Source organism: Macaca fascicularis, chromosome 12 (genome assembly GCF_037993035.2).
Source record: "Macaca fascicularis isolate 582-1 chromosome 12, T2T-MFA8v1.1".
Taxonomy (NCBI): domain Eukaryota; kingdom Metazoa; phylum Chordata; class Mammalia; order Primates; family Cercopithecidae; genus Macaca; species Macaca fascicularis.
Window position 1 is genome coordinate 126,356,789 of NC_088386.1, and position 20,853 is coordinate 126,377,641.

The 20,853-nt window shown below is 36.7% G+C and overlaps 1 protein-coding gene across 39 annotated transcripts in view; it reads left to right on the forward strand.

Annotated features, from left to right (window-relative positions):
- SP100 (SP100 nuclear antigen) overlaps positions 1 to 20,853 on the forward strand; it is a 129,474-nt gene that overhangs the window by 9,233 nt on the left and 99,388 nt on the right. For 28 of the 39 annotated variants that reach the window (XM_015432927.4, XM_015432928.4, XM_005574548.5 and 25 more), the window contains 2 exons: positions 17,758 to 17,920; positions 18,998 to 19,166. In XM_015432927.4, the coding sequence (XP_015288413.3) occupies positions 17,758 to 17,920; positions 18,998 to 19,166 (332 nt within the window). Of the gene's footprint in view, positions 1 to 13,478; positions 13,533 to 17,757; positions 18,786 to 18,997; positions 19,167 to 20,853 lie in introns of all 39 variants that reach the window. The other 11 variants (XM_015432930.4, XM_074010461.1, XM_045367853.3 and 8 more) reach the window with 2 other exon arrangements.

Here is a 20,853-nt window from a genome sequence, read left to right on the forward strand (position 1 = left end):
TTTGTTTGTTTGTTTTTTTGAGATGGAGTCTCGCTCTGTCGCCCAGGCTGGAGTGCAGTGGCGTGATCTCAGCTCACTGCAAGCTCCGCCTCCCCGGGTTCACGCATTCTCCTGCCTCAGCCTCCCGAGTAGCTGGGACTACAGGCACCCGCCACCACGCCCGGCTAGTTTTTTGTATTTTTTTACTAGAGACGGGGTTTCACCATGTTAGCCAGGATGGTCTCGATCTCCTGACCTCGTGATCCGCCTGTCTCGGCCTCCCAAAGTGCTGGGATTACAGGCTTGAGCCACCGTGCCCGGCCGTATTATTGTTAACTATAGTTTCCATACTACACATTAAATTCCCAGAACTTATCCATCTTATAACTGAAAGTCTGTGCCCTTTAACCAACATTTTCCCATTCCTCCCATTTCCCAGCCCTTGGCAACTGCTATTTGACTCTGTTTCTAGTTTCTATGATTCACCTTTTTTAGATTTCTCAATCTGAGTCTAATCTAGCAATGGGCTTGTCATACATGGCCTTTATGGTATATTTCATTTATACCCAATTTGTTAAACTTTTTTTTTTTATATCATGAAAGGATGTTGAAGTTTTCAAATCCTTTTTCTGCATCTATGAAAATGTTCATATGATTTTTGTACTTCATTCTGTTAATGTTGCACAACACCTTTGTTGATTTACATGTTGCATCATCCTTGCATCCCAGGGATAAATCCCACTTGATGGTGATAAGTGATCATTTTAGCGTACTGTTGAATTTGGTTTGGTTTGGTAGTGTTTTGTAGATAATTGTTCCATCTATGTATATCAGGGGGGGAATGGCCTGCAATTTTTTTTTCTTGTAGTGTTCTAATCTGGCTTAGGTATCAAGGTAATGCTCATAAAATGAGTTTGGAAGTGTTCCTTGCTCTTAATGTTTTTTGGAAGAGTTTTAGAAGGATTGGTATTAGTTTCTTCTTAAATGTTTGGTAGAATTCACTAGCATAGCCAACTGGTTTTTCTTTAATGGAAAGTTGTTTACTTTTTCAATCTTTTTACTCATTATTGATCTGTTTAGATTATCTGTTTTTTCAGGATTCAGTTTTGATAGAGTGTGTATTTCTAGGAATTTGTCTATTTCTTCTAGGTTATCCGATTTGTTGATGTATAATTGTTCACAGTAGTCTCATGATTCTTTGTATTATCATGTTATCAGTTGTAATGTTTCCTCTGTCATTTATAAGTTTATTTGAGTCTTGTCTCTTTTTTAACTTGGTTAGTTTAGTGAAAGATTTGCTAATTTTGTTTATCTTTTCAAAGAACCAATTCTGAGTTTTGTTTATCTTTTCTATTGTTTTCCTATTCCCTATTTATTTCTGCTCTAATCTACATTATTTTCTCCCTTCTGCTGCTAACTTTGGGTTTACCTTATCTTTCTTCATCAACTGTAAAGTTAAATGATTTAAGATATTTTTCCTAATGTAGGCATTTATAGCTATAAACTTGCCTCTTAGAACTGCTCTTACTGCATTCCATAGTTTTGCTATGTTGTGTTTTCATTTTTGTTTGCCTCAAGATATTTATAAGTTACCTTTTTGGCTTCTTCTTTGACCTATTGGTTATTCAGGAATGTGTTGTTTAACACCTTACATTATTTATATATTCTGTACAGAAGTTATAAATTCTTCAAATTTCCTCCTATTATGGATTTCTAGTTTCATATTATTGTGGCCAGGAAAGACACTTGATATGATTTCACTTTTGAATTTGTTAAGACTTCTTTTGTGGCCTAACACATGATTTTTTTTTACTGGAGAATGTTTCATGTACACTGAAGCAGAATGTGTATTCTGCTGCTGTTGAATGAAATGTTCTGTATATGTTCATTAGGTCTATTTGATCTAAAGTCTGGTTCAAGATCAATGTTTCCCTATATTTTTCTGTCTGATTGATCTATGATTATTGAGGGTAGAGTATTAAAGTCTCCTACTAACATTGTATTGCTGTTTCTTTCTTTTTTCAGTTCTGTTAGTATTTGCTTTAGTTATTTAGAAATTCCAATGCTGTATGCAAAAATATTTACAGTTGTATCCCTTTGATGAGCTGTCACCTTTATCTTTATATATTGATCTTCTCTATCTCTTGTGGCCATTTTTTACTTAACGTATATTTCATTTGGTATAAATATATTCACCTCTGCTTTCTTTTGGTCACTTTCTGCATGGAATATCTTTTTTCATACCTTCACCTTCAGCCTACTTGTGTTCTTAGGGCTAAAACAAGTCTGTCTGTCTGTCTCTCTCTCTCTCTCTTTTTTTCCTTTGGCAGGGTCTCACTCTGTCACCCAGGTTGGAGTGCAGTGGTGCTCTCTTGGCTCACTGCAAACACTGCCTCCCAGGTTCAAGCGATTCTCCTGCCTCAGCCTCCCAAGTAGGTGGGATTACAGGTACCTGCCACAACACCCAACTAATTTTTATATTTTGGGTAGAGACGGGGTTTCACTATGTTGGCCAGGCTCGTCTTGAGCTCCCTACCTCAAGTGATCATCCGCCTGGGCCTCCCAAAGTGCTGGGATTACATGTGTGAGCCACTGCACCTGGCCTAAAATGAGACTCTAATATGCAGCAGACTGTTTGATCTTGTGGGGTTTTTTTTCAATCCATTCAGTCACTCTATTTCTTTTGATTAGATAATTTAATCCATTTATTGATAGGTAAGAACTTACTATTGCCACTTTGTTAATTGTGTTCTGACGGCTTTGTAGTACCTTTTTTCTTTCTTTTTTTCTCGTTGCCCTCCTTTGTGATTTAATCACTTTTGAAACGATCTACTTTGATTCCTTTCGCTTAATCTTGTTTATCTACTACAGGTTTCTACTTAGTGGTTACTATGAGGCTTACATAAGATATTTTATAGCTATACCATCCTATTTTAAGCCAACAACTTCAATCACATGCAGAACTCTATACTTTTACTTCTCCCCTCCCTCACATTTCAGTCAATTGATGTTACAATTTACATTTTTTTTTTTTTTTTTGAGACGGAGTCTCGCTCTGTCGCCCAGGCTGGAGTGCACTGGCCGGATCTCAGCTCACTGCAAGCTCCGCCTCCCGGGTTTACGCCATTCTCCTGCCTCAGCCTCCCGAGTAGCTGGGACTACAGGCGCCCGCCACCTCGCCCGGCTAAGTTTTTGTATTTTTTTTAGTAGAGACGGGGTTTCACCGTGTCAGCCAGGATGGTCTCGATCTCCTGACCTCGTGATCCGCCCGTCTCGGCCTCCCAAAGTGCTGGGATTACAGGCTTGAGCCACCGCGCCCGGCCTACATATTTTTTTATATTTTGTCTCCAATAACAAATTACTGTATTAGTGCATTCTCACACTGCTTTAAAGAACTACCTGAGGCCAGGTGCAGTGGCTCACGCCTCTAATCCCAGCACTTTGGGAGGCCGAGGTGGGTGGATCACCTGAGGTCAGGAGTTTGAGACCAACATGGTCAACATAATGAAACCCTGTCTCTACTAAAAATACAATAATTAGCCAGGTGTGGTGGCATGTGCCTGTAGTCCCAGCTACTTGGGAGGCTGAGGCAGGAGAATCACTTAAACCCAGGAGGCAGTGAGCCAGGATAGCACCATTGCACTTCAGCCTGGTTGACAGAGCAAAAGCAAGACTCTGCCTAAAAAAAAAAAAAAAAAAAAAAAAAAAAAAAAAAAAAAAAAAAAAATAGAACTACCTGAGACTGTGTAATTTATAAAGAAAAGAGGTTTAGTTGACTCATAGTTCCACAGACTCTACAGGAGGCATGGCTGGGGAGGCCTCAGAAAACTTACAATCATGGTGGAAGGGCGAAGGGGAAGCAAGCACATCTTCACATGGCTGCAGGAGAGAAAGAGAGTGAAGGGAGAAGTGCTACACACTTTTAAACTAGATCTCATAAGAGCTCACGCACTGTCACAAGAACAGCAAGGGGAAAATCCACCCCTATGATCCAATTCCTCCCACCAGGGCCCTCCTCCAACACTGGGGATTGCAATTCAATATGAGATTTGAGTGGTGACATGGAGCCAACTATATTAATTGCTATAGATATAATTATTTTTAATAGTTTGTTTTTTAACTTTTATACCAGAATTGAAAATGACTTATGCACAATCATTATAATATTAGAGATTTCTGATTTTCACTATATATTTACCTTTACTGGTGAAGTTTTGTATATTTATATATTGTTATGTTGTGAATTAGTACCATCTCATTTCAGCTTGAAGAACTCCCTCTAGCACTTCTTCTAAGACAGGTCTAGTGATGTTGGACTCCTTCAGCTTTTGCTTGTTTGGGAAGGTTTTTATCTCGCTTCTGAAGGACAGCTTTACCAGATATAACATTCTTGGTCAGTAGAGTTTCTATTCTTTTAGCATTTTGAATATATCACCCTAATCTCTCCTGGGCTGAGAGGACGTTTCTGCTGAGAAATTCACTGCTAGTCTTATGAGGGCTCTGTTATACATAATGAGTTATACTTTCCTTGCTGCTTTCAAAATATTCTGTCTTTATCTTTTGATAATTTAATTATAATATTTTGATGTCAAATTTTCTTGTTCAATCTGTTTGGACACCTTTGGGCCCAATGAATCTAGATGTTCATTTCTCTCCCCAAATGTGGGACGTTTCCAGCCATTACTTCTCTAAATGTACTTTCTGTTCATTTTCTCTCTCTCTTCTCCTTCAGTAATTCCCATAATTTGCATGTTGTTTTACTTGATGGTGTCCAATAAATCCCATAGGCTTTTTTAAACTCATTTTTATTCTTTGCTATTTTTGCTCCTCTGAGTAAATAATATCAAATGACCTATCTTTGAGTTCATTTAGTCTTTCTTCTGCTTGAATGAGTCAGCTGTTAAAGCTCTCTATTAAATTTTTCCATCCAGTCATTGTATTTTTCAGATCTAGGATTTCTGGCTTTTAAAATATGGTTCCTGCTCCTTTCTGGCATTATAACTTTGTTTATATATTGTTTTCTAATTTTGTTGAGTTGTCTATCAGTGTTTACTTATAGTTCACTGAACTTTTTAAAGAGAATTATTCTGAATTCTTTGTCAGTAAGTTCATAGATCATTATTTCTTTAAAGTCAGTTATTAGAGCATGTTAGTTTATTTTAGTGGTATTATTTTTTCCTGATTCTTTATGATCCTTGCATCCTATCATTGGTGTCTGCACATTTGAGGAAACAATAACCTCTTCCAGTCTTTATAAGTTTGTTTTGGCAGGGAAAGCCCTTCACTAGTCAGTCCAGCCTGGAGTTCTGGACAGGTCAGCTGGTAGCATACATGGACAGGCAGAGCTTTCTGTTGAGATCTCTTGCTGGGCAAGATCATTGCCTGTGCTCTGAGATTGGATAAGGCTACTGCTGGTCTCTATGGTTGTTTGGATGTTTTGACTGGACCCTTTTGCTGGGCAGCAGCTAATGGCCAGGCTCTAAGATGGGACAAGGCCTTAACCTACTGCTAGGTGTGATCACAGGCTGGGCTCTGTGATTAGGCAGAGTTGAAGGCTGTGTTCCACAGTTGGGTGGTGCCACTGTATTAGTTATTCTCCAGAATAGGGCCACTTGCTGTGCTTCAAAGTTTATCAGAGTTGCTACCAGGTGCCCAGGTTCAGTGGGACCACAGAATATGCCCCACCTTTAGGTACTTGCTGCAAGCTGGGCTCATAAGTCAGGTAGCAGAAATTTCTTGAATCCCTGGTCAGGCAAGGCTGCAAGTTGTGCCCGACAGTTCAGAAGTGTCACTGGCTGGGCTGTGTGATCGGGTAGGACCACAGGCTATGTTCTACATTTGGACAGGGTGACTGGTTCTGCTCCCTGCCTGGGCATGGCCACAGGCTGGGATCTCTGGTTGCTTGGGGCCCCAAAGCTGTGCCCACCATTGAGAGAGGTCATTGGCTTGGTTTCCTGCCCATGCAGGTCATTGGCTGGGCTTTGCACCTGGGCAGGGTCTCAATTTGTTAGCAGGGCTAGAGACCATAGCAGGGCTAGAGACCATACTCTGTAGTTAGGCAGGGTGGCTGGCTTGATTTCCTGCCTGGAAAAGGACATATGCTAGGATTTGAGGCTGGGCAGAATCTCTTTGGGGGGTTCCCTGGTCAGGCAAGACAGAAACCTAAACACCTTAGATGGACTGGGCTGCTGGCTAGGCACCCAAGCTAGTTAGAACTGCTGACCATGCTGCCTGGCCAAATAGGGCCACCAGGTTGCCTCTGCAGGTGGACAGAGCTGCTGGCTGAGCTCTCTGATAGGGTGCTGATGTCAGGAGCACAGTACCAGCATGATGATCTATGCATTGGCCACTGTGAGCCCTGCCCTCACTTCTTCATTTCTAATCAAACCCAGGTGGTCCAGTCCCACTGATTGCCCGTTTGTTTCCCATGAGGCAAGACAGAATTGGGCCTCCTAAGAAGCAGCCCAGAATGCCAGGGAAGCTGGGTGTCCTCCTTAGGCTCCCCACTAGAGAAACCTTAGGCTCAGGGAAAACCTCTTTGTGTGGCACTGTGCCAGCCTGGGGGAGGACCCATTCCTCTTACCCTTCTAATGTGGTTTTTCTCAGGTTTTGTGGTCCAAGGGAGGTAGTTCAGCCTCTCTTGGGTTCTGAAATTTTCACAAAGGCATCCTTGTCTATGGATAGTTGCTAATGAGTCTTTCTGGGAGAGAGACTAAAGCCAGAAACCTCCTATTCTGCCATCTTAGTGACATCCCATCCTGGATGTGCCTTTTAAATCTAAGGTTCTAGTTTCAGCTCTGGAAAACTTTTTTTAAATTTGATTTCCCTATTCTCATTCTTTCTATTCTCTTCTGGAATTCCCTTTGGCAGAATGTTGAAACATCTTATGCAAAAGAAAAACCTTCTTTCTTCACATTTTCCATATCTTTCCCCCCAGCTATATTCCAGGAAGAAAAATGTGACTCACTAAGTTACTCTTCAACTGAGTCTATTCTGCACACCCAACTTTATTTTTTAACAGCTTTAATGGGGTATAATTTATATACTGTAAAATTCTCCCATTTTAAGTGTGTATCTCAATGATTTTTAATGGAATTACAGAGTTCTGCAACCGTCATCACAATCCAAGTGTAGAATATTTTCACTACCCTTAAAAGCTTCTTCATGACTATTTGGGATCAATTCCTGCTCCTATTCTCCAGCCCTAGGCAACCACCAATATACTTTCTATCTCTGTAGTTTTCCCTTTCCTGGACATTTCATGTAAATGGATCATATACGGTCTTTTACATCTGGGTTATTTCATTGAATGTAATATTTTTGAAGTTCATCCATGTTTTAGCATGTATTTATATTTCATTCCTTTTTATTGATGAATTGTATTCCTTTATATGGCTCTATCAATGGTATTTTTTTCATTTGCCAGTCAATGGAAATTTGGATTGTTTTTATTTTTTGACTATTATGAATAATGCTGTCTTGAGTATTTGCATACAAGCCTTTGTGTGGATATACATTTTCATTTCTAGGTAGATATTTAGGAGTGAAATTATTGGGTTCTATAGTAGCATTATGTATCACTTTTTAAAAATCTGTCTTACATTGTTTCCAAAAGACCATTTTACAGCAATGTATAAGGTTCCAGTTTTTCCACATCTTTGCTAAAACTTGTTATTTTCTGTCTTTGTAGTCATTCCAGTGGATGTGTTTTGGTATTTTGTTGTGGTTTGATTTTGCTTTTCTCTAATAACTAATGATACTGAACATCTTTTCACATGTTTTTATTTTTCACATGTCTTTTGGAGAAATATCTATTCAAATCATTTGTCCATTTTTAATTGGCTTGTCTTCATATTGAGTTGTCAGAATTCTTTACATATCTGAATACAAGTAGTTTATTAAAAATATGATTGGCTAATGTTTTCTCTCAGACTGTGACTAATCTTTTCTTTCTCTTTATGGTATATTTGAGGCACAAAATATTTAAATTTTGTTAAATTTTAACTTATTTATTCTTTTAAGGATTATACTTTTGTTGTAGCTAATTCTGTGTCTTACCTAAAGTCACAAAGATTTTTGCCTGTGTTTTCTTCCAAAAGTCTTATCATTTTTGCTGTCTTACAAGACTACTGCATAATTTGGGGAACCCAGTGAAAAATGAAAATGGCGGGGGGAATCCTTGTTCAAAAATTATTAAGGATTTCAAAACAGTGAAAGCAGACACTAAACTAAGCACAGAGTCTTTTGTGACTGCACAGGATGCATGTCCATAAAGCCATCCCTGCTTTTACATTTAGATCCATGATCCATTTTGAGTTGATTTATGCATATGGTGTGAGGTAAGGGTCTAATTTCATATTTTTGCATGTGTCTATCCAGTTGTACTAGTACTATTTGATTGAAAAGACTATCTTTTCCTCATTTAATTGCCTTGTCACTTTTGTGGAAAATCAATTGACCAAAAACCTAAGGATTTATTTCAGCATTCTCAGTTCTGTTGTATTGATCTTTATATATATTTATGCCAGTACTGTCTTGATTCATGCAGCTTTATAAGAAGTGTTGAAATCACAAAGTATAAGTCTTCCAACTTTTTTCTTCTTTTTCAAGACTGTTTTGGATATTCTGGGTTCTTTGCAATTCCATGTAAATTTTAGAATCAGCTTCTCAATTCCTGCAAAAGGCCATTTGGGATTTTGATAGGAATCATATTGAGTCTCTAGATCAGTTTGGAGAGAATTGCCATGTTAAACATATTGAGTCTTTCAATCCATGAACATGGGCATCTCTATTTATTTTGATCTTTAATTTCTCTCAGCAACATTTTGCCATTTTCAGCCTACAAGTCTTGCATTCTGTTTGTTCAATTTATTTTTAAATGTTTTATTATTTTGCCTACCTTTATTTTTGAATTTACAAACTCAACTTTTAAATTTCTAAGTTTCCTAGTTGGTTGAATGTTATTCATAACTTATTCAATATTAATATTATTATTATAACTTATAATAAGTTATGGGGTTATTAAATATACTTACTCAAAAGTCTTATTCTGTTTACTCTATTATTTCTATTCTTGGATATTACCTAAAAAATGGTAAAAGAAAGATCTGAAGGGACCTGGTTAGAACTCTGAAACTGCCCACTAAGCCAGTGTTAACACCTGGGGTGTAGTGGTTCCATGTCTTCCCTAACATTTATTCTGCATTTTATATACAAATGAAAGACTTTTTTAATTTATATAAAAATGTGATCATAATATATTGATCTAAACATGATGTTTTCATTGAATAACAAAACTAAGACCATCTATCCAAATTACTAGAATTAAATAGCTATGTAATAGTTCAACAGTGTATATTTACAGTAATGTACTTAACCAGCCAGCTGAATAGACAATTAGGTTGTTTTCAGGTTTAGGAGTATATGTTATTGTTGAGGGATTTTTCCTGGTAAAAACAAATGCTTCAACAAAAATTTTGCATTTATGAGCATCTAGTCAACAAATACTTACGGAACACCTTGTATATATCAGATACTCAAGAAAAATCAGTGGACAAAACAGACAAAACCTCTGCCCTCATGGCATATATATTTTTGAGGAGAAAAGAGACAATAAAGAATATGATAAACAATAAGTAAATAAGTAATTCATTTGGCATATTAGGGAGTAGTGAGGGCATGAGAAAAAGAAATAGAGTCAGATTAGGGGCTTGGGAGTATGGGGGCATGCTAGGGGGATTGTGATTGTGATTTTTAGATAAGTTGGTCAAAGCAGACCTCATTGGGAAGGTGATAGTGAAGCAAGGATCTAAACGAGACAAGGGAGTTAGTTCACTACATAGATATATGTGTCTGTGCTAAGCAGAGAAAATAGCCAGTATCAAGTCCCTAATGGTGGAGAATCTCTGGTGTAGTCAAGAAACAGCAGAGGTGAGTGTGGCCCAACAGACATGAGCAAAAGGAGAGGAGCAAAGGATGTATCATTTCAGACCCTTTGAATAGTGTAAGGATCTGTCTTTCACTCTTGAAGAAATTGGGAGCATTGAAAGTTCTGCAGTTCTTGTTTTTATAAGATGGATGTTGCCTTTTTATTTCTATAGGATAGATTCCAAAAGTGGATCTGCTGGGTCAGTCTGTAGTATATCTTAAAATTTAGTGGATGTTGCCAAATCTTTTCTGAAAAGGCTGTAGTAATTCATGCTCACACCAGGGATGAGTAAGTGTCTGTTTCTCTGAATCTTCTCCCGTGTGACACAGTGTCGCTAATGAAATTCTGTTTGCCAGTCTAATGGGCAAGCAATAGTTTCTCATTGATGTTTTAATTTTTATGTATTCACATCTTTATTAGACATTTTCATTTCCTCATATTTAAGCTGCCTGTTCAGGTCCATTTTGGAGGGGCTATTTGTTGCTTTTTATTAATAGACTATAGTCTTTGCCCATTAATATCAGATATATTAATCCTTTGTTGTATATATTGAAAATGCTTTTCTATACTCTTTTATATCTGTATTGCTTTTAAAAAACATTTTAACCTATTAAGAGAAATCTTCCTTTAACTACTCTCTTCTCAAATTTTTCTTGTCTGACTCAGATATTTGTTCTGTCATTTAAATATTTACATTATTTGATTCAGGTTTTTTTCCAACTTTTATTTAAGTTCGGGGGTACATGTGCAGGATGTGCAGATGTTCTACATAGCCAAAAGTGTGCCATGGTGATTCGCTGTGTGATTCATTCCATCACACAGGTGTTAAGACCAGCATTCACTAGCTCTTCTTCCTGATCCTCTCCCTCCTCCCAGCCCCCGCCCTCCGACAGACCCAAGTGTGTGTTGTTCCTCCTCATGTGTCCATGTGTTCTCGTCATTTAGCTCCCACTTATAAGTGAGGACATGCAGTCAGCACTATTCACAATAGCAAAGACATGGAGTCAACCTAAATGGCCATCAGTGATAGACTAAAGGAAGAAAATATGGTACATATACACTATGAAATACTATGCAGCTATAAAAAAGGAATGAGATCATGTCCTTTGCAGGGACATGGATGGAGTTGCAGGCTATTATCCTTAGCAAACTAATACAGGAATATTTTATCCAGTTTTAATGGGGTTCCGGGTTGCAAGTGCACCATACTTACATAATAATTTCAGAATAATGGATGTTTTAAAATTACTACCTTTTTTGTAATTGGAGGCCTTTCATAATCTCTGTTTATTTAGATCTTATTTAATTTTCTTCAATAAGATTTTTATAGTTTTCTTCATATAGGTCTCATACCTTTCAGATGTTTATAAATATATACATTTGTATTTGCTATTGAGTCTGAATGTTTTTTTCAATGTATGTCATTCCAAATAAAAACTATAAGTTTTATATATCTATTTTCTATTCATACTCTCATATGGTTTGGCTGTGTCCCCACCCAAAATCTCATCTTGAATTGTAATCCCCATAATCTCCAGGTGTCAAGGGAGAGACTAGGTGGAGGTAATTGAATCATGGGGCAATTTCGCCCATTCTATTCTCATGATAATGAGTAAGTTCTCATGAGATCTGATGGTATAAGGGGCTCTTCCGCCTTCACCTGGCACTTCTCCTTCCTGTTGCCTTGTGAAGAAGGTGCCTTGTTTCCCCTTCCCCTTCCACCATGATTGTAAGTTTCTTGCAGCCTATCCAACCACACTGAACTAAGTCAATTAAACCTCTTTCCTTTATAAATTACCCAGTCTCAAGCAGTTCTTTATAGCAGTGTGAAAACAGACTAATATATACTCCTCAGTAAATTTTTTTTCTAGTTCTTATGAATTTTATTAGGTCTCTAGGTTTCCTACATATATAATTATAGAACATATTGTACACTATTTTAGTATTTCTATCAATTATTTTATTTTCATATCCTATTGCATTAACTAAAGCTTCTAAAATATGTATATGTGAACACATATGTATATGTGTATACACACACACATATATATGTAAAAGATGGTGGTAATGGTAGACATCCCCATATTGTTTTCTATTTAAATGACTTCACCATTAATGTTTACTAAAACATTTGCTGATTTTAGAGACTTCATGTTGTGTTCATTTTTATTTCAGAAAGAGTTTTAATTTAAAAAAAAAATAGCTGCTAGGACTTATAAAATTCCCTTTTAAACCCATTCGTGAATATTATAGAGACTTTCTAAAGTTGAACTATTTTTTGTTTCATTCAATCTCATTGTCATTAGTTTTCTCTTTCTTCTTGGTTCTAAATAACCTCTAACTACAAGTTTTATTTCATCTTTGATCCAACACAGTGTGCTTTCTTTTGTTTTCTAAAATCTTAAGTAATTTATTTTCTTTATGAAGTCTGTTTCACCTCTAGTGATCATAACTTTTTGAGACTTCTTTTGTGGCTAAGATTATGCTGAATATTGATATATATTTCAAGGATATTGAGAAATATGTGTTCTCCTGTTTTTGTTGTTGTTGTTGTTGTTGTTGTTTGGGACAGAGTCTCGCTGTGTCACCCAGGCTGGAGTACAGAGACGCGATCTCGGCTCACTGCCTCCTCTGCCTCCCAGGTTCAAGCAATTCTCCTGCCTCAGCCTCCCAAGAAGCTGGGATTACAGGCATGCACCACCACGCCTGGCTAATTTTTGTGTTTTTAGTGAGATGGGGTTTCACTATGTTGGTAAGGCTGGTCTCGAACTCCTGACCTTGTGATACGCCCACCTCAGCCTCCTGAAGTGCTGGGAGTACCAGGATGAGGCACCATGCCTAGCAGTGTTCTCTGTTTTTAAGTCATAAGATTAAATATTAAATCATTCTTATTAATTTATCCAGAGCCTGTATACTTTGTCCATTTTTATGTAAAGAGTCAAAAACCGGAGGTGAATTGTTTTTCAATGTCCATAAAACATTTGTCTCATGACTTGTTTCTTGAATTTTGATTTGACGTTAAATGGGAACAGTCTTGCTTTTTGTTTTATTGACAATTGCATACCATAACTTGCTGATTTTCGATTTTGACATTTTTTGTGTCATTTTGTCCTAGTTGTGTCCTTAGTTGGATTCTCTTCGATTCCAATCAACATTGATATCATCAATATTGATGATTCTTTTTCAATATTATTAATATTGCCTTTCAATATCATTTTTCCTTTGCATTCTGTTTAAATAATTTTTCATACTTTTTCCATTTTATCTTTATTTTATTTCAATAGTTTTTGGGGAGAACAGGTGGTTTTGGTTACATGGATAAATTCATTAGTGGTGATTTCTGAGATTTTGGTGCATCCATCACCCAAGCAGTGTACACTGAACTCAGTGTGTATTCTTTTCTCTCTCACTCCCCTCCCACCCTTTCTTCTGAATCCCCAAAGTCCATTATCTCATTCTTATGCCTTTGCATTCTCATAGCTTAGCTCCCACTGATAAGTGAGAAGATAATGATTCTTGGTTCCATTCCTAAGTTACTTCACTTAGAATAATGGTCTCCAACTCCATCCAGGATGCTGAGAACGCCGTTATTGCATTCCTTTTTATGACTGAGGAGTACTCCATGGTATGTATGTATATATGTGATATATATATATATATATATTTATATATAACATTTTCTTTATCCATTCATTGGTTGGTGGGCATTTAGACTTGTTCCACATTTTCTCAATTGCTAATTGTGCTGCTATAAACATGTGTGTACGAATGTCTTTTTCATATCATGACTTATTTTCCTCTAGGTAGAGACCCAGTAGTGGGATTGCTGGATCAAATGATAGTTCTTTAAGGAATCTTCATACTGTTTTCCATAGCAGTTGCAATAGTTTACATTCCCACCTGCAGTGTAAAGTGTTCCCTTTTCGCCACATCCACACCAACATCCATCATGTTTTTATTTTTTAATTATGTTTTTTCTTGCAGGAGTAAGGTGGTATCGCATTGTGGTTTTGAATTGCATTTCCCTGGTAATTAGTGATGTTGAGAATTTTTTCATGTATTTCTTGGCCATTTGCATATCTTCTTTTGAGAATTGTCTATTCATATCCTTTGCCCATTTTTTGATAAGATTATCTGAATTTTTTTCTTGCTGATTTGTTTAAGTTATTTATAGATTCTGGAATTTTTGCTTAGTCTTACTTTGGCAATGTGGGCCCTTTTTTGATTCTATATGAATTTTAGGGTTCTTTTTCTAGTTCTGAGAATAATGATGGTGATATTTTGATGGGAATTCCATTGAATCTGTAGATTGCTTTTGGGCAGTATGATCATTTTCACAATATTGATTCTACCCATCCATGAGCATGGAATGTGTTTCCATTTGTTTGTGTCATCTGTGATTTCTTTCAGCAGTGTTTTGTAGTTCTCCTCACAGAGATCTTTCACCTCCTTGGTTAGGTATATCCTAAGGTGTTTTGTTTTTTTGTCGTTGATGTTGTTGTTGTTTTGCTTTTTTTTTTTTTTTTTTTTTGCAGCTGTTGTAAAAGGGATTTGATTTTATTTTCAGCTTGATCATTGTTGGTGTATAGCAGTGCTACTGATGATTTTGTATCCTGAAACTTTACTAAATTCATTTATCAGATCTATATCCTAGGATACAATCATATCATTGGTGAACAGTGACAGTTTGACTTCCTTTTTACCGAGTAGGATGCCCTTTATTTCTTTCTTTTGTCTGACTGCTTGGGCTAGGACTTTCTGTTTTATCTTTTACAACTCATTGTTTTCCTTGTTTTATCTCTCTAAAAATGCAAACTATGTCTGCTTTTTATTTTTATTTTCAGTGTTACATAAAGTTTTATAAGGTCTGATTTCACTCAATCAGTAGTTATTTTCAAATCTTTTAGAAAGGAAAGAAGGAAGGAAGGAAAGAAGGAAGCAGGAATATGTATAAAGGTATAGCAAACATCACACTTAATGGTGCTGCTAAGTGCTTCGTCCCTGAAATTGGAAATAAGGCAAGGAAGTCCACTCTCACCACTTCTCTTCAACATTGTATTCAAACTCCTAACCAGTGAAATAAGACCAAAAAAAGAAAATAATTGTTTGGGAAGAAACAGTAAATCAGTCTATTTGTTGATGATATAGATATTTTCTTTAAAATACAAAGGAAATCTATAAATAATTTACTAGAAATAATACATGAATTTAGTAATGCCATAAATTCATGGTTAATACATTTCAAACCAATTATATTTTCATATAACAGTAAAAGAGAAATTTGAAAAGCATTATCATTTAAAGTGACACCGAAACAATAAAATAACTAGGAATAAATTTATTATTTTATAAATTTAATTAAATTTAATTTTTTATTTCAATAGGTTTTTGGAGAAGAATACATTTAATGAAAGATGTACATGACTTCTAAAAACTATGAGCACTGTTGGGTAAAATTAAAGACATCTAAGTAAATCGAGAGATATACAATGTTAACAGATTGGAAGCTCAATATTGTTGTCAGCTTCCTCAAATTGATCTGTAGCTTCAATTTAAATCCAAAAAAAATCCTTAAGTCTTTTCTTGTAGAAATTGACAAATTGATTTGAGAAGATATGTACAAAAGCAAAGAATCTAGAAAATCCAAGACAATCTTTTCTAATTGACTTCAAGACTTTTGTTAAGCCATGATATTTAAGGCAAATTCTTATCAGCATAAGGGTAGACAAATATATCAATGGTATAGCATGGAAAGTACATATATAAACCCATGCTTATATTGTAAATTGTTTTTTGAATATTTTCATGACCTTTGAGTAGGCAAGTATTTCTTAGATAGTACACTAAAGTCATTAATCATAAAAGAAAAAATAACAAATTGGACTTTGTCAAAATTAGATTTCTTCCCATCAAAAGACATGATTAAGAAAATGAAAGAGAAGCTACAGACTGGGTGAAAATATTCACAATATATACATCAGACAAAACACTTCTATCCGTAATATATTTTAAAAACTCCTACCCATCAGTAAGTAAAACTGAATAATGTAAATGAGCCAAAGACTTGAACAGACACTTTACAAAAAAAAAAAAAAAAATTGCCAATTAGCACATGAAAATGTGCTTGACATCATTTTATCATTAAAGAAATACGAATTAAAACTAAAATGAGATATCACATCACACACACTGGAATGGCTAAAACTAGAAAGGCTCTCTCTGTTAGTCTTTGAAAAACAGTTTGGCAGGTTCTAAAATGATTAACAGTACTCTTACACAATGACCCAGCAATTCCACTCCTACATATTTACCCAAGAGAAGTGAAAACATCTTGCCACGAAAAGACTTGTACAAGAGCAGCAATTTTATTTCTAGTAGTCTCAAAATGGAATCAACTCCGATGACCATGAACTGAAAATTGAATAAGCAGATTGTGATAGATTCACACAATAGAATACCACTCAACAACAAAAATGAACAAACTACTGTTCAACACATCAACACAAATGATAAGCAAAAGAAGGCAGACACAAAAGCATATATATCTTTTATTCCATTTGTACGAAATCCAGTAGCAGGCAGTATCAACATATGATGGAAAAAATGACAGCATTGGTTGCCCCTGAGAGGCTACCTGGCTGCATGTGGTCAGCATGTAGGTTGACAGGCAGGGCATACACTGTTCTGTTCATTTCTCAAATAACACATCAGTTTTTGGCTCTGTGTCTCCCTTCAAATCTCCATTGTTTCTTACAAATTCTGTAGGGCACCATGATTCCTAACCTCTGAAAGCATCCATCCCCTACCTACTATTGCAACTAGCACTTTTCTGACCACTTTTTAACTTCAAGATTTTATTTGAAATCTCTTATCTGCTTATTGTTCTCTGCCATTCTTTTTGTCATTGTGAATCTAATTCCTTTGTTATTATTTTAGTGATCTTTAACCAGAAACTTTTTTTTACAGAAATTCAAAACAAAAATGTAACATTATTGTTTCCTGCCTCATGTTAGATACTGGAAAGTGCCAGTAATTCTCTTCTGGTTGGGAAGGAAGGGCTCATAAGTTTTCATAATATTAAGGAATACTGAGACGTTGACTAAAACATTATCAGAGCAATAAAGTAATCAACTAAGAACTAGAATTAGAGATTCAACTTTAAAATTACTTTCACAGGAAACAACAGCAATTTCTGAAATTCAGATGCCTAAAATTGTTCACCATATATAACAATAATACAGATATATTTATATTAACAGAAAGTAGAATCAGACATTCTAGGAGATATCATTGATATTCTCATGAAATTCTCAATAATGTGGTATCATTATTATTAAACTGCATTGTATTATTAATAAATTAATGATATGATACAGGATTATATTTCTTAACAGCTACAGATTAGACAAGGACATCTTATTTTTATCTTTCTCAGGTTTGTTTTCTCTCAGTTGTTAATTAAGATGCATATTCAAGGTTAGATTTTATTTTTATTCCATTGTTTTTCATTTCTCTGTGGATGACCTGCTTATTCCATCTAGATTCTGTAGGAATTTAATTTTTATTTCAAAAATATTTCATATATGGTTAGGTGAAGGTATCTTTACAATGGCTTTGTTCAGTTTAGGCAGAACTTTTTCAGTCCTCTATATTAGTTTTTCACAACCTCCATTTCTTCTATTACATCTTTTTTGTTGCTTAAATTCCATTTATTCTGGCCTCTACTGAGTATCACCTATTTTATATGTGTTCGTTCTTTGTAGCTTGTCCTTTATATGTAAAGTCTTACAATCTCCACAAACATCTCAGAATCTTGACGACCATTTTCACATGGTGTCCTTTTTCCCTAGGATGTTCACAGAAGACCAGGATGTAGATGAGGGACTTCTCTGTGACGCTGTATTCAAGCACTTCAAAAGACATAAGGTGGAGATTTCAAATGCAATAAAAAAGACATTTCCATTCCTTGAGGGCCTCCGTGACCGTGAACTCATCACAAATAAAATGTTTGACGTGAGTAAAGTTTATTATGTCACAATCTGGTAAGCCAGCCCCAAAGTAAGTTATGCTTTGATATCCTAGACCAAAACTTCAGGGTACAACTTGCTAACTGACAGGTTTCCTATGAGTGGGGAACTTTTTCAAGTATTTCTGTAAGTGTTCCTGTAAAGTAGAAAAGGAGGGGAGAAGCAGAGGTCACCGGAGATGGTCCTGCTTCCAGCTGAGGGAATGGTGTTCCATGGTGCCCTCTGGAGTTGGAGTGAATGGTACTGGAGAAACTGGAATAGAAACAGGTGTTCTCCATAAATGTACAGTGTTTTGTAGAATTCATACACTATAACATAAACTAGAACTTAAAAATAATTTTAATGAACTGATTTACTTGAAATAGCAATTGGCACCGCATTTTCTTCCACTTAACATCAATTTAAAATACCTAGATCTGAGAACATTAAAACCCACAGGGAATTGGTGTCCAGAGAGGACAAATTTGGAGGTAAATGCTTGTTATTCTTTCTCCAACACATGTGTTTTCTTTTTCTTTCCTTTTTTTGTGCATTTCTGGAGTCTTGGACTATGGGTAAATTCCACCCATAGGCCCTGTTGGAGATACAGAGCAGCGAGTCATCTCCGGCTATGAATGTGCTTCCTCTGTGGCCAAGTTCACAGCAAGGGGAGAATGGTCGCCTGGTTTCCTTGAGCCCTTCAGGCCAAATCAGTCTTGGGGGAAGAGCAGGGGTTGTCCAGCCAACAAAACAGCCATTCATCAATTGCCTGCTACGTCTATCCCAAAAACATATGGATCAGGCTGTTAAAGGACTTTGAGGCCACTTTTATCCTTCCAAGTTGCCCCTTTTTGCATCTAATGTAAATGAGGGTGAGGCAATCAGGCTCATCAGTGGGTATTTTTAAGGAGAAGGGATTTACTTCTTTCATTACTGGCTATACCAATAAGTAAAAATTATAGAACTTCACATGAAAATACTTATGTAGAGAAATTAGAATACAGTAACCATAGAATTCCTTTCTAGAGCTCTTCTGTAACTTGGAAGTCTGTATTTATATTTTCTCTATTCAATATTTTTTAAGGATTCTCAAGATTCTTGTAGAAACCTGGTCCCTGTACAGAGAGTAGTGTACAATGTTCTCAGTGAACTGGAGAAGATGTTTAGCCTGCCAGTTCTGGAAGCACTGTTCAGCGAGGTCAACCTGCAGGAATACCCCGATTTAATTCACATTTATGAAAGCTTCAAAAATGGTAATTAGATTTATTATCTACCTTTTGATTTCCAGGGTCGATTTTTTTTCAATAAGTGTATACTGAGCTCCTACCATGTGTGACACATTTTGTTGGGCAGTGGGGATAGAGTAGTTAACAAAATAGACATGTCATGAGTCTTCTCAAAGCTCATGGCTTATGGTCATGGTAAAACAAGCACCTGGATGTCGGCTTCACTGGCAACTTGGACTCACAGGACAACCAGAGCAACACTGGCATCAGATTTACTTAGAAGAGCATAGAGTAAGAAACAGAATCCCAACAGGGCAGCTTCTTCTCTTCAGTGGGAGCCCTTGCAGTGGTCTACATAGCAGTCCACCAAATTGACTACTACCTGCCCTGAGTGACAACTTAGCTGTGGGTGCAGGATCCACCTTGGCTCAGCACCACATGCCTATGGGAGTGTATGTCTCTTGTAACAACTCCATATAACAGCTTTCAGGACCCCATATGGGCAAGCTGAGTTACAGGAGCAAACTGAGTTACAAGAGTTATCAATTGAAGGAAGACCACAACTATGGCTTCCCCACAGGTATTTGTTGTCCATACATAGTCCCAGTCAACCAGTCATGGGTCATTTCTAACCTCTGTTTGCCTAGTAACACTGCAAAAAAGGCTATCTTTATTAGGTTTTCAGAATATGAACAAGAAAGTTAACCCTGGGTCAAGTTTGCCTTCAGTGAAGTAGAAGTGGTTTTGCTAACCCTTTATCCACAAGGGATGAAACAAAGATTAATTAAGCAATGACAAAACCAATTACTCTGCCAGGGACTATTTTTGGTGCTATACCAAACTAAAGGTTTCATTCTTGACCTTTTTCCTAAGAATGCGTAATTTATACTGTTAAAATGGTACACATTAAAGACGTCCTACAATTTTTTTACTTGCCTGGAAAACTTTTTATTCCCACACAGTTTGATCTCAATCCAGTTCTCCAAATAAGAGATAGAGACATCACAAGAGAAACTGGCACATGCCCTGAAGAGGGTGGATGCTATGGGAACTGGAATAAAAGTTTGAAAGCATGTCTGCAAAACAGGACAAATTAGATTTGGCTAAATCTGAGAGTGAGAAGCAACATAGGAGCTGACTTAGATCAACTGGAGGAAGATATTGAATGGTCTGGAATTTAAAGCTAAGGAATTTGAAGTTTACTTACTAGGCAATCAAGAAATACTACAGGTTTATGAACAAGGAAAGAAATTTAAGCAGTAGTTGCATATGGCTTATTGATTTGTATCAATACTAACCTTATCTAGATTAATAATAAAATAATTTCTATAGCAAATATTCAAGTCAGAAAAGGAATAAAAGGAAATCAAATACCTGGGCACAAATTTCAAGTCAATGTTTGTAACCAGGATGGTCCAGGCTGTGGGGATGGAAGGGAATGGTGCTATCTTTACTGCCCACATTCTCAGGGGCTCTGTTCCTCTCCATGGACTGCGGGGATCCCCCTTCCTAGCTCCAGTGCCCTCAACTCATGTCTTAGTTTCTGGCGCTCCTGGTGCTTGGGTGACCTGCCCTGAGGATCACTGTCACTGACCTGAGACAGCACCACACACCACCCGTCCAGCACAGCAGCCCACCCACCCTCAGGGAGATGCTGCTGACTCTCGGACCCTGAAGTTCACACAAGCTGCCCCTGTGTCCTCTGTTATGTTTA